This window comes from Sander lucioperca, chromosome 20, assembly GCF_008315115.2.
Source record: "Sander lucioperca isolate FBNREF2018 chromosome 20, SLUC_FBN_1.2, whole genome shotgun sequence".
In the NCBI taxonomy this organism is placed as follows: domain Eukaryota; kingdom Metazoa; phylum Chordata; class Actinopteri; order Perciformes; family Percidae; genus Sander; species Sander lucioperca.
Window position 1 is genome coordinate 11,106,623 of NC_050192.1, and position 13,695 is coordinate 11,120,317.

At 42.2% G+C, this 13,695-nt stretch overlaps 1 protein-coding gene across 12 annotated transcripts in view; it reads right to left on the reverse strand.

The window, feature by feature from the left end:
• Positions 1–13,695, reverse strand: part of wnk1b (WNK lysine deficient protein kinase 1b) — a 91,178-nt gene that overhangs the window by 5,862 nt on the left and 71,621 nt on the right. For 6 of the 12 annotated variants that reach the window (XM_035996295.1, XM_035996296.1, XM_035996294.1 and 3 more), the window contains 19 exons: positions 12,836–12,894; positions 12,491–12,641; positions 12,149–12,265; positions 11,767–11,877; positions 11,537–11,588; positions 10,967–11,107; positions 9,053–10,001; positions 8,379–8,698; positions 8,214–8,284; positions 7,806–7,862; positions 6,504–6,587; positions 6,346–6,382; positions 6,171–6,253; positions 5,321–5,605; positions 4,917–5,188; positions 4,444–4,519; positions 4,197–4,326; positions 2,940–3,137; positions 2,442–2,534 (listed from right to left, as the gene is read on the reverse strand). In XM_035996295.1, the coding sequence (XP_035852188.1) occupies positions 2,442–2,534; positions 2,940–3,137; positions 4,197–4,326; positions 4,444–4,519; positions 4,917–5,188; positions 5,321–5,605; positions 6,171–6,253; positions 6,346–6,382; positions 6,504–6,587; positions 7,806–7,862; positions 8,214–8,284; positions 8,379–8,698; positions 9,053–10,001; positions 10,967–11,107; positions 11,537–11,588; positions 11,767–11,877; positions 12,149–12,265; positions 12,491–12,641; positions 12,836–12,894 (3,286 nt within the window). Of the gene's footprint in view, positions 1–2,441; positions 2,535–2,939; positions 3,373–4,196; positions 4,327–4,443; positions 4,520–4,916; positions 5,189–5,320; positions 5,606–6,170; positions 6,254–6,345; positions 6,383–6,503; positions 6,588–7,805; positions 7,863–8,213; positions 8,285–8,378; positions 8,699–9,052; positions 10,002–10,966; positions 11,108–11,536; positions 11,589–11,766; positions 11,878–12,148; positions 12,266–12,490; positions 12,642–12,835; positions 12,895–13,695 lie in introns of those variants that run through there. The other 6 variants (XM_035996301.1, XM_035996300.1, XM_035996297.1 and 3 more) reach the window with 5 other exon arrangements.

Consider the following 13,695-nt stretch of genomic DNA (forward strand, 5'->3'; position numbering starts at 1 on the left):
CTTGCCTGTGTTGCTGTGGCTTGAAGATGCTTTTGGGTAACCAACCCCTGGTTCTGATGTAATTCTGAGTCCTCTCTACAGCTCACCAGACCGTACCAGAACTGGGTCCAAATTAGGATTCAAATATATATATATATATTAAAGTATAGTTTCCAGACCTCTGAATCGCTGCACACATCTCTGATTTGGTCAATGTTTTAAATTGTGAAACAAAATGGCAATTCAGTCTTGTTTTCAAGGTAATTTACATGAATGAATGAATAAATTAATGTAATGCCAATGTTCCATCACTTTTCTCCTATGCTACCTGTTTGCGAACAAGATCAAGTTATAATCAATAAGACCCAGGTCTGTCTCTCTCCTGGCTGTGCAGTGATAGGGGAACAGGTTCAGGGGGAGAGGGGTGAGAAAAGGGAGTGAGGAAAGTGTAAGGAAGGGAGAGAAAGGGTTTGAGCTGCAGAGGGTTCAGAAGCATTCATAAACATCTCTTCATCAAGCGCAAAACATTTAACCATTATGATTATAATATGATTTGAGAAAAACATTTTCTTAATCACGAAAAAATACAAATAAAGAAAAGACTGATGCACAGTATTTAAACAGAACTGAGCTTAAAACGAAAGAGTCACTGCAATTAATCAAGTTTAATCAAAACAAATAATACATATCCTATTAAAAACAAAACCGTATGGCAGAAAGCTCAAGTCATCAGGTCTTCACTTGTCTTTCCCTGTTAGTCTGCTTGTTTTCACAGAGGCAAAGGTTAGAAATGAAAGCAGTCAGGATTTGAAATTCAGAGTCAGACTGACACACAAACAGAACTGTATCATCTATTTCTAACTTAGCAGGACTAGAGATGACATGTCTGTTGTATGCCTGTAATGCTAGTTATCATGGGCTTGAAGCTTATTTGACAGGTACTGCACAATGAAGCTAACCTAACTTGCATTCAAGCCATCATTTATGGTTATATTGCACTCATTTTTGACAGACCACTTAAGTGCACTGTAAACAGATACACCAGTTGGTCTTCTGTTGTCTTTCTGACAAAGTAGTAGCTCAAAGAGCATTCTGGTACTGTACTTAAACCCCACTTTCTGTTACCATCAGTAACCCCTGGTGTCGCCAAATCAACCAGGACTAAAATTGTAAGGATTATAAACTTTAAAACACAGTATAGTGAAACTCAGTTCCCCTGTCACTAATGACATACAGTTGCTGTTTTGTGTTTTGGCTGGTACACTCCACACGGCCTCTAGAAAGCTAACAGGTTATGACAAAAATGGCAGTGAAATTTGTTGACAGCTTTTAAGAGCGTTACTTTAGACAGTAAACACTTTGCTGTGTCCTTTCTATTAATTACGACGCCATTATTTTATCTTTGACAATGCTGTTATTCCCTGCAGCTGAAAGGGCACAAGGTTGGCATTGAATGTGCAGTTACTTGTTAGTCAAGGACATATAATAAATATTTCAAAGCAAAGAAAGAAAGAGAGAAAGAAAGAAAAAAAGAAAGAAAGAAAGAATACTGAGAGAAAGACCGGGAGAGGGTTTAAAAAAGTCAATAATTGAAGATGACTATGGGAAGCTCTGGGATGTAAATACGACTGTTTGTGGTTGTGCTACCTTTCTGTGTCCTGCAGCAAGCTCTTATATCTAATTTTCCCTTTATCTTCTGTACCTAAACATGTTATTTTCCAACATACACAATATGTTGTTGGAAGGTAGTTCAAAAGATTTTCAAGCTTATCTCCATCTATCTGTATGAGGGATATGGTGTGAAAAAAGGCGGCTGTTCTTCCCAATGTTCTCTGTGTCTTTGGGGCCTAGCCACCCGCAGCTGCAAAATCTGCTCTACTTCCGTTGACTGAAGGACGGACACACTTCCTTGTTCTCTTCTCTTGTATTGCAAACTTGCTTTCTCAGTCAATATAGCACACACTGGGAAATGTATTTCTTCAGTGGACTACATATACAATAAGTACTGACTGGACATTCACAGTAAAGGGGCTGAGTTTTCCCTTTAAGTCATAAAGGTTAAATAAACAGTAATCAGCAGCTGACTGCTATTTTTATTTGCAGAAGGGTGAAAACCTAGTTAAAAGCTCTGATTATAGTTTAGTTTGGCTGGTAATTTTGAGCAAAGTACTTAGATCACAACTGCAGCATTAAGAAAGCTCTTAGGTGTGTAAGTGTGTAAAAGTATAAGCCTGCATGCTCCCCTGGATGAATTAATGTTTTCTACCAATGGCTGAAAAGCTGATTTTTTTTCAGTTACAGGACATTGGTGATATCAGAAGCCGAGGGTCTTCCATTTAAAGAAGGAAACCCACGGGAAGACAGGACGACCGTGACTTGACAGATATAGGAGTAAAACAATAACAACAAAAGTACGGACGACAGGTTAAAAGAGAAGAGCAAAGAAATAAAGCGTTACACACAAAGAGCCAAGCAGGGCGTACTCAGAAAGCGCGTCCTCCTGCCGCCAGGCTTGAAGGCCAAACGCTCCGAACCCCAGCTGAACTTTACACAGCCTGAAGAGAGGGAGGAGGAAAGGATGAGGAGGAGAGAAGAGATGAAGAACCAGAAAAGGAGAGTGTAGAAAATAGGCAGAGAAAATGAGGAGAGCAACAAAGAGACATAGGACAGAGAAAAAAGGGGAAATAGAGAGAGACAGGACAAAAGTAAGACAGAAAAGGTAGAGATGAGAGGGAAGGAGAGAGACACGGGTGAAGGAATACAAAGGAATAATGTAACATTCAGTTATCCATCACACTGCTTTACACAGAAAGAGATAGAAAAAAGATAGGAAAAGATGTGGAAGAATCTTGTTGTGAGGGAGAGAGGACAAACCAACTGCATGCATGCAAAGTATTTCTTATGTTGTGGGGAAGCTCATGAGGCCTTCTGCAGACTGGAATTCACAACTGCATGCCTACCTGGGGTGGGAGCACACAGGCTGGGCACAGAGAGTGCCGCCTCGCTGGTGTAGGCCGAGCATAGGTTGTTGCTGGAGGAAGAGGGTTTGAGAGGCTGGAGCAGAGTACTGCTGCCCGAATCAGCTAATCCTCCTGTGGCTAACAGAGCCAGCTGACCGGGGTACATGGTGGGGACGCTCTGGGCGGATAAAGTGCTGCCTGGAGATAGCACAAGGCATAGGCAGGAGAGGACAGGGCAGGGACGACACACCACAGAGACCAGAGACACACACACACACACACACACACACACACACACACACACACACACACACACACAATAAAGATAATGGACAGATAAGACACCCGTCACCACAGACATTTAAAGACACCCCCACACACACACAACCACACACAGACGGGGAAAGCAGTCAGAAATGTTCAAGCTCTGAGCCTGCACCAGCGTACACCCACATGCATGTGTAACCAAGCAGATCAACACACACACACACACACACACACACACACACACACACACACACACACACACACACATATGTGCACATGGATGCATAAACACAGAGACAGTGTAACATTAGGGTAAACGTTTCTGACCATTCTGGCTGTAGTGTAGGACTCAAGATTAAGGTGAATGTTTTGGTGGTGAGCTACATTGCTGTTCAGAGGTACAGAGTTGGTCAGTTTTTTGATTTGTGAAATGTGGATGAAATGTTCTCACCTTCCTCTGGTGGTATTTACAGTAGCTATGCTGACATTTTTGGTTCAATTTCTCCAGGTTTTGGTGAGGTGAATGGAATTTCATTTGTGTTGTCACAACATTAAAATATTTAATTTAAACAAGACTAAGAGTCTACAGCCATGCGAGGAGCTCTGTGAGGCTATCTTTCTACAGGTACAGCAGTGCTTGAGCTAAATGCTAACTTCAACACGCCAACATACATGCAATGCCAATGCAAACATAATATATTTAATTTATTTAAAATATTTGCCTGGCTGTACACAGCAATGGTGGGTTATCTTGAGTGACTGAGACATTGTTTCTGAATGAGATGTTGCTGTTGTATTTCTTTAAATGTCAATATTTAGTGCTGTGAGCAAGAAAGGCAGAAATCTTAGAGATGGATATCTCAACTCCTGGACAAATAAAACCAACTACTGCATGGCTAGTTACCATGAGAAGTACTTCAAGTAAGAAATATTTTCTTTGAACTTTGGGTGAACCAACTCTTTAATATAAATATTTAAACAAGAGCCTACCTGGCTGTAATGGACTCTTGCTGCTGTGCGTGGAGCTGGTTCTAGACGATTTGGAGGATTTGCTTTTAGTAGGTCGTCTCCTCCTGCCAGTCAAGCCTATAACTGGAGGGAGCACTGCAGCTGGAGGAACCTAAACCAAGACCAGAGGAAGACAAGTTGCTTGCTACATACTATAGTATGGTATATAGTATGTGATGCCGTATAGTATATAGATAGTGTCTGCACTGATTTAGCCAAGGTGAGTTACCTTTCCCAGCCTGGTAAAGAGACAATCTATTTCCTCCTTCTGGCGGTAGTGCAGGGCCTGAATCTCACGCATGTGTCTGGAGAGGGAATGTAAAATAGTGAATAATGAGGAATAAAATATTGACAGGCAACAGAAAGAAAGAGATAATGAGGGTGAGGACAGCATGGAGAGAGGAGGATGGCCAAGCGTTCTAGGAAGCACTTAACATCCCTTTTCAAGAAAAGAGGAAGGAGTAAGATAAAGAAGTAATGAAGGAAAGTGGGTGGTTAACCTCATTCTTGAGAGTGAGGAAAGAGGAAGAGAAAAGAGAAGCAGAGCACAGCCTACTATTTTGGTTGCATAGAAATAGAAGACAGAAGAGAGCAAAATCAAGTGAAAGCAGTTTAACCTAATAAAGAAGAGGCAACGGAGAGGTGAAAGATCCATGTATATTTCCTCTCAGATGTTTGGGAAGAGAGGAATGGATCACTTACTTTTCTCTAAGGTGGTTGACTTCCTGTTTGAAGTTTTCATCCTCAAATTCGGAGTCGTTGTCACTGCTGATGTAGGGGTAATTGAAGGAGTTGGTGTTTAGACTGGGCAGAGAGGCTTTATGAGTGGAGTCTGGACTCAAAAGCTGCCCATGATTACTGGGTCCGTTAGCAGCATGGGCAGCAGGCAGAGGGCTCTGCCTGGACTCGAGGCTCTGCTCCAGGGTACGACTGACTGAGAATCTACCAACACGGGCCTCTGGGTTGATGGTAACCTGAAATAAAAGAACAAATATTGGATGAAACAATGAACGAATGGAAGGTGGGACAAACAAAGGAGGGAAGGACTGGTTGTGGCAAAAAAAAAACCTCACCCATTACACTGCAAGATCAAAAACAGGAAATACCTGGAAGCGTCCAATGGTAGTGGTGGGCTTAGGAGAGGGACATGGTGAAGTGAGGGGGGAGGGGTGGTGGGACCCTACCAGAGTCCGTTGGGGTAGTCCGTCCACAACATCTCCTCCTTGTCCCCCCCCCCCTCTCAGAGGAAACGAGGAGTCCTTGTGCAGTGTATTCTCCGGGCTGGAGAGACTGGAGGAGGACGAGGAAGAAGAAGACGAGGAGGAGGTGGTGGAGGAAGACTCGGTGCAGGCCGGGTGTTGAACAGGAGGCGCTTCAGTAGCCAACGAGACCTAGAGAGAGGAGAAGATTAAGGGAAAGGGGACAATGCACTTAGCTGCTAACAATATTTATTACACAGAAAAATAGAGAAACTTGACAAAGAAGTGTTCACAACCTGAAATGAAAAGTTTAGTAATAGACCCTTGTGTTGTCCTGGGGTCAAATTTGACCCGTTTTCAAAGTTTTCTATTTCAGAAATATGGGTTTCTTTCAACCAAATTGCCCCATAACTTGAATGAATGCATGCATGTACGTTGTACACCCATACAACATTATTCGCAGGTAAAATTAATGATTACTTCAATTGAATTTGGGGTGTTTTTATTAAATTTAATAGCAAAAGTTTTTAAAACAGTATCCTGACCAAAACTTAGGTATGTCATTTAAATTAGGTTTATTGACCATGAATAAAAAAAGCATTGGAAAAAGCGAATGAAACATCAGAAAAAGTGCCAGACAGGAAGACAACACAAGGGTTAATAGACTTTTAACTACATTTATAACATCACCTTTAGACTCATAGAAAAGGAAATGGTAAAAGGTAACGTGTGGGCTGTAGTGTGAGGGAAATCTTACCTGAAATCTTCCCAGTTTAATTCCACCTGAAGGATGAGGAGGGTCAGAAGAGGACCCAGAAGCTTCCTCCAGAGAGAATGGAACTGAGAGACAGATGTTACAAATATTAGACAGACAGATAAAATGCAGATACAGCGACAGTTATTTAAGTTAATAGATTTATTAATGTACATACTTGGTTGTCCCGTTGAAGATATGCCACTGTGAGAGGCCTAGGGTTAGCATGGAGAGAAAAGAAAGTGGGTTAATACTGAGCAGTGTCACTGAATTAAAACCATATATACAATGTCACTATGAGTTAACAGAATAATATCCAAACAGGTGTGGGTTTACCTGTGTGTGGGTGCAGACAGGAACGGTCTCTGGGCTCAGTGCTCTCCTCAACTGAGCATCCAGGTCCTCCAGAGGCTGCTGGGACTGGAAACAGACAAATACAAAAACTTTTAGACACAGACAGAAAAAATAAACACACACACCCACACACACACACACACCCACCCACCCACCCACCACACACCTTGCCACACCCTGACACACACACACCCTGACACACACACACACACACACACCCTGACACACACACACACACCCACACATCCTGACACACACACACACACACACACACACACACACACACACACACACACGCGATAGGCCACTGAATTTAATAAGCAATACAAGCACAGATCAGCCAAAAGCACACATATATGGTTACTAGGGCTGTACCATATTCACTTTTGCTGACATACAGCAGATAGGATAGTGTGTGTACATTTTAGAAGTCAGAGCATTGCAAAAGGCATTATCAGGCACACACAGGTAAGGTGATGTAGAAGGCATACAAGGTATTCTATTCCCCTGAGCAATTTAACTGCAATTAAAAAAGAAATAATTAAAATCAAATCCCTCGTGAGCATTAACTGCAGCAGGATTATCTTAATCAAACAGGACATGAGAGTTACGTAAGCGATTGTCGGTAACTTGGCAGGTCAGATTTTTCTAAAAAGAGCTACAAGTCTTAGTTGTCAGTGGTTACATGGGGGGACTATTCTTAGATGGCAGCATTCACAGACCCAACAAAAAAGTCTGAAAACGAGAGTTAGTTCAATGTCTTCTCTGCCTTGAAGTACTCAGTCCTCAGCCTGTCATCTCTGTCTCTTTCTGTCCAATTGAGATTCCATGTCTCTCACTCTCTCTCTTAACCAGCTTCTCTGCGATCCTACATTCTTTTATCATATATCAATATTCTTCATTTAAGTAAAAGTATAGGGATCTCTTTGTAGTTTAATGTATTTATTTGATGTTACATTGTTGAGTTCTACTGTCACATACTCTGATGTGTTTTCAGTTGTTTAGGATGTAATCTTCTTTTGAAGTAAGATGGGTTTATGATGGAGTTGTAATGTCTAAGTTGTTTCTCCTTTCAGTGTTTTGTCATTTAGGGTTAGGTTTCACATGGTATTAAAATATTAAATGTGCACTATACACTATGAATTACATGTATTTTTGCACAGCAGAAGCACTATTTATACAGATAGGACATGGAACTGTAATCATAAGCATTACAGGCTCTCAGTATGCATACGGTATTGCATTACATTAGAAATAGAAATCTAAAAATGAGCAAACAAAAACCTGTATTAGACAAGGTCCAGGGAAGCATGGCAGGAGTTCTGAAGGAGGAGAACTGGCCTAATCCCAGAGAAAGAGAGGTGATGAAAAGAAAAAAAATATTTGTAGAGGAGGTTATAAGAAGTGTGTTCATTGTGGAGAATGTTAAAAGAAATTTCCATGCCAGATGAGTTGTAAGGAAAGGGAGTAGAAACATCTTGGAACACCTATAATTAAATTATTAAGATTAAATTCTCTTTGACTTCTTAACCTTTAAAAGCGTAGTGCTGTAAATTACCTGGGCAGTTTCTCTTAAAAAACACTGCTTTGGTAGCTGATCCACATAATAAATAAATTATACAATCACAAGTGCTTTAACTATATATAACTAGCATGAAATAACTAGTATTACAGCTAAACTGGATCACTCACCGGTGCCCTGGATAAAGGGGGTTTGGATGGAGTAGTCTGGCCAAAGGACGATGCAGGGATGACCGTAGCAACTGAAATCATAAAGTTGGTAAGCAGTACTTTTAAAACAGAGGTTAACTGACACTAGAACATATGCAGAAACACATAACGTAATCATCGACATACCAATTGGTGCAGGGGTGGAGATAGGTGTTCCAGGGCCCTGGATTGGAGCAGGAGACCCCAGTGAAAGGCTGGTGGGGGGCTGAGGAGGATTGGCTGGCTGGCTGGAGCCAGGTGTGGTGACAAATGTGCTGGAGGTAGAGCAGGGTCCCAGTGGGGAAGAAGTACCTGCCACGGGGGCTCCAGAGGCAGGGTCAGCAGCTAAGATGTCTCCCCCGGTGGATGGCACCCCTCCACCGAGATCCATGAAGAGAGACCGCAGCTTCTTCTCCAGAGCTTGGATGTCGTCCGGTTTGCCTTGAGACTCACTGAATGCCTCACACCTGAGAATAAGATCAATAAATGTTTTGCAATTCTGCAATTCTGCTCTGCAATTCAATGACTTAAAGCCCCTAAAATCGGATTAGTGCATGAAAGTCATGACATCACCTTTTTCCAAGTGAGCTCTGCCCACTTTAAACCAATGAGAAAAGCCCAGTGAAAACACAAACACAATTACCAAAGCTGTTCTAACTTTGGCAGAAAATTAAGTGTAAGTAGGACACAAGCAAATGTACAAGGACTACAAGAACATTGTCTAAATAGATACAGTCTGTGTGACAGTTTTCTATATTCAGTGCTATGGAAACATTTCAGGTACCAAGTCCTAATAAGTAAATCAAGCAAACATCTCTTACCTTGCATCACATTCCCCACAGTGTGTGTGTGTCTGCCCAGGCAGTGCTGCTGTCTGCGGCTGGGAGTGGACCAAGGTTGGTTGGACTGAAGGAACATTGGTGGTCACTGGCAAGAGCCCCACAGCGAAGGAGGAGGAGGAGGAAGGGGGGGTGGAGTGGAAGGTAGCAGCAGAGGGAGCAAGCTGGGGGCCTGGGATGGCAGTGGTTGGGATGACAGAGGAGGAGAGAGAAGCAGTAGAGGAGGAGGTGGGAGGGACTGATGGATGATCAAAGGAGACTTCACTGGCTAGAAGAGTAGAGGAGGGAGGGGAGGATACAAGAGGAAGAGTCTGGGCGGTAGGTGGGGAGGTGAGCATTGTTGGGGGCATGCTGGAGATGTTAGCAGGTGGTAAAGTGGAGAGTACTGAAGTAGCAATGACAGCAGAGACAGTTTGAGGCTGAGGCTGGCTAAAAGCCTGGGGCGGAATTTGTGCTTGCCCCTGGACCTGCACCTGTCCCTGGGGTTGGGACACAGCCTGTATCCCCGGCTGTGAAAGTAGCTGTGACTGAAGAGTGGACTGATTCACCACAGCAGGAGGTGGGGAGGAGGAACAAGGAGGGCTGAGACAGACAGCGGGCATAGAGGAGGGGGAGGAGGAAGCGGGAGGAGGAGAGGCATCCAAGACCTGCTCCTGTGCCTGGTTTAAATTAGAAGGGACAAGTCCAGCAGTAGGATCCACAGTAGGAGTGACTGTGCTAGCCTGTGAAGGCACAGAAGCTGCTGCAGGCTGCAGAAGAGGATGGCTGGAGTGGATGGATGCTGGGGCGGTGCTGGGTCCGGCATCAAACTGATTCTGGTTCTGTCTGAGCTCAGAGAAGGCTTGTTGTAAGCTGATTACTCCAGCAGACTGGGACAATGCTACATCTTGGCCTGGAGTCTGAGATGGAGCTGGAGCTGAAGCTGGGGGAACTGAAAAAAAAAGAAACAAGTGTTTTAATCCCCAAAGTTCATCCTGTTCACTGTAAGATCTTTGAACTAACAGCACTTTCATTGTTTGTTTTCGCTGACTTGGAGATTGAAATTGGGGGTCATTTTCCTACATACTGTAGGACAGGTCATATGTCCAAGAGGGTAACTTTCAAAGGAGGTACTGTAGTTAAAGGGCAGATCCACCCCAACAATGTTTTAGGAGTGCAATACTAAATTGGTGGATTTTAAAGGCTTTTTTGGGTTACAAAGTAGGCTGTCTTGTACAGTTGTGTCAGTGACTGTCAATGTTGGTTTATTTAGTCTTTCAGTATTACTGTTACAGATGGACAGGTTTGGATAGGAATTTATCAAGTTCAGAGTGTGGAGGGGGGAGATGGTTAACTACTTAAGTTTGGCTACTTTCAGTCCAGTGGTCCTGATTTGATTTGTGCCAGTCCTCTCCCTCCAGTAACAAAATATGCCATTGGGAAGGACTAAGATGAACTAAAAGTTTTTGAACCACTGCTTTAGATCTTTTATTTTTAAAAATTGCTATGATGTGTATTAAAGTGTATTTTTGATATATTTTCATATATACACAATAACTAAATGAAGGATACAGCTATTTATATTCCAATGTTCTAGTAGAAGATCCTATTGTATCAAATTAAATACATGCCAGAGTGTTATTGCATTTGGACAGAACATTTACTCTAAAAGCATTACAGCGTAATCTGATGAGTGTGTGACAAAGTACACTGTCACTGTGTGTTTGAAGTTAAATTGAAGAAAAACTGCTTTTTTACAACATGGGTCTTATTTTAGTATTACTAGTTGGCCATCATTATTATAACATATCATCAAAATGTTGCAATTTTCTTGACACCAACTTCATATCAGGAAAAAAAAAGTGAACTGATTGCTGACTTTCAAAGGCCATACGCACACGCACACACAATGCTTACCTGTTTCAACAGGAGGTGCCCGGGCAGGAGAAGGAGAGGTGGGAAACATTTGTTCCTTCAGCCTGGCTTCAGGTACGGGGCAGACGATGAACCTCCGACCTGCTGAATGCACCACTTGTGCTGTTGCACTGGGAGGGATATCTGGGAAGAGATGAATGTCAATACATAGCATTGTTATTTGTTAATCCCTGGGAGAATAATCTGCAAACTGCCATTCTACACTAAAGTTCACCTGCAAAAAAGCAACAGGAGGCTTTGTGGATACAAAATACAAGCTGTATCCCAAACTGCCCAAACTGTATGGTATTAGCATAAAGTGGGCATGTCTGTAAAGGGGAGACTTGTGGGTATCTGTGGGTACTTATGGAACCCAATTTCATTCGGATATCTTAAGACGAGAGAGATTTGGTGGGAAGTCAGTACTGTGCTCAAGGACACTCCTGCAGTGTGAATGCTTGCTGACACAGATGCTTAAAGTAAGCTCTTGCAGTTGCCTGTGCCACCCTGTTGCTCCACTGGCACTCAAACTGGTACCTGTTGTTATTTTAAGGCTTTTTATGTTATTTTTACCTGGCATGGGGACAGATATAACAGGAATCTGCTGCGCCATATCACCTGCCATCTGTAGATCAACAACACAACATGACATAAACACTGAAAGATAAATGGTGTAAAAGAAATAAAGGTGCTACACTGTACAGTGTGTATATGTGCAGCCATTTTGACATTTTGTCTATCAAAAACCAACACCAGCAACCCCTAAAAAAAGAGAGAGAGAAAGAAATTAGTGTTGCATTTACCTGGCTGTTTGTGTCTCGCTCCAGACCCTTCTCATCTGCGTTCTCTATCACCTCTCTGACCTGCTCAATGAATGATTCCCTCTCACTCTCCAAGATGAACTCGCTCTGGACCTGGAGTATAAAAAGTCAGATTAAGATGTGTGTATGTGTGTATATGTGTTTGTATGAAAACAACAAAGCCTGATTTATACTTTCTATGCAAGCACATTGACACTGAGGTATAATTTTGCCTCCTGTGGGAACCTGTTGATGACTCTCTCAATAAGGACACAGTAATTATGTGTACTTGCATGGTTTTGGGTGACAAAGAGCAGATAGCACGCACACTGGCACATGAAGCATATTCCAGTGGAGAAAATGTAAAAAGTGACCGTGTGTGTACCATGATCTGGGCGATCTCCTCAGGGTTGTCTCCATCCAGGTCAAACCTGAAAGTCACCATCTTCCTGTTGTGGGTCTCCAGCTGACATTCTGCTACCCTATCTCCTCGGTTGGAGATCTACACACACAAAATACAAAAAATAAACAAATACACAAAGAAAGAAAAATACTATTAGAAAGAAGGGGACAGAATGTAAACAGATGAGTATCTTAATTATGTGTTTCTCATTACTTTTATTGCAACTCATTACTCTGTAAGAACCCATAAATTCCAAGAGTGGTACAGTACAAAAGAGGATTAAGTGTTTTATTATGAGTTGAGATTTATGGGATGTGCTATTACATTGAGGACATTGAGTTTCGCCTTGGAGATCTTCTCATGGCGTGATCGACTACGCACAGAACGTCTCTGATGTCGCTTGCTGGAGCGCCCTTCATGGCGACCTCCTCCTCCCTCGTTGCCGTCACTCAGACCTGAAGTCTCAGAGTGCCCACTGAGGCACAGAGGAGAAATAGAGGCCAAATGTAATTAAAGAAAAAGTGGTAAATAGGAACTGAGTGAGAGACAGCATAACAAAGATTAAATGTGATCAAAAAAATTTAGCAGTTCAGACAGTGTGTGTGTGTGTGTGTGTGTGTGTGTGTGTGTGTGTGTGTGTGTGTGTGTGTGTGTGTATGAATTTATTACCTCTCTATAGATGAGAGACCCTGAGGTGGCTGAAGTTGGGTCTGGGACAGCTCTGAAGACTGAGAGGCAGAAGGAAACACACACAGGCACATGAAAATGCACATACACACACAACTCAATATTATCGCTATCAACACAAGAGACATTTTGGAGGGACAGCCGGAAAGCATGAAATATAAGCAAAGTGTGACAATAGTAAGAGAGAAAACTAACTAGACTGCAAGAAGTATTATCATAGGACATCAAGGACTCATTCTTAATAAACTACATAGAGCAATCATGAGACAGAACACATCAGAACAGCTAAAACTAGAGCATGGAACAAAAAGAACAAAGCAAGTACTGCCACAAAAGAGAAAACAAAATGGATTGTATTCATTAGGTGCATACAGTATTTCCAATAACACATGAAACCCTGTCTCATAATTAAGGTCTAGAAATTAGAAACAAATGGTAAGAGTGCACTTAGACCAAAAAGAAATCTGCGGACAGTAATTCATCGATTCTATTAGACATCATTTATATGTAGGCCAATTAACCATCAAATCAGTCTCTTGCATTTTTTACACATGGCTCTGTGACATCACACCAACAACCCAGGAATCCTTTCCAACAATTATTGATTGTGGCTACACTCAAACCAAGCCCCACCAAACTGGTTATTCTATGTAAATAAACTGCAAAACAGCATATCATCAGCAAATCATCATGGATATCATAAAATGAGACTACAATCCTTTAACATTGCCATTCAGCCATCATTAATTAGCAATTCATGTACTTTAAATGCAAATTTAGCCAGCACCACTAAACACATGGCTGCAAATATGGATCAAAACTCTTCATAAAACCAGAGTAAA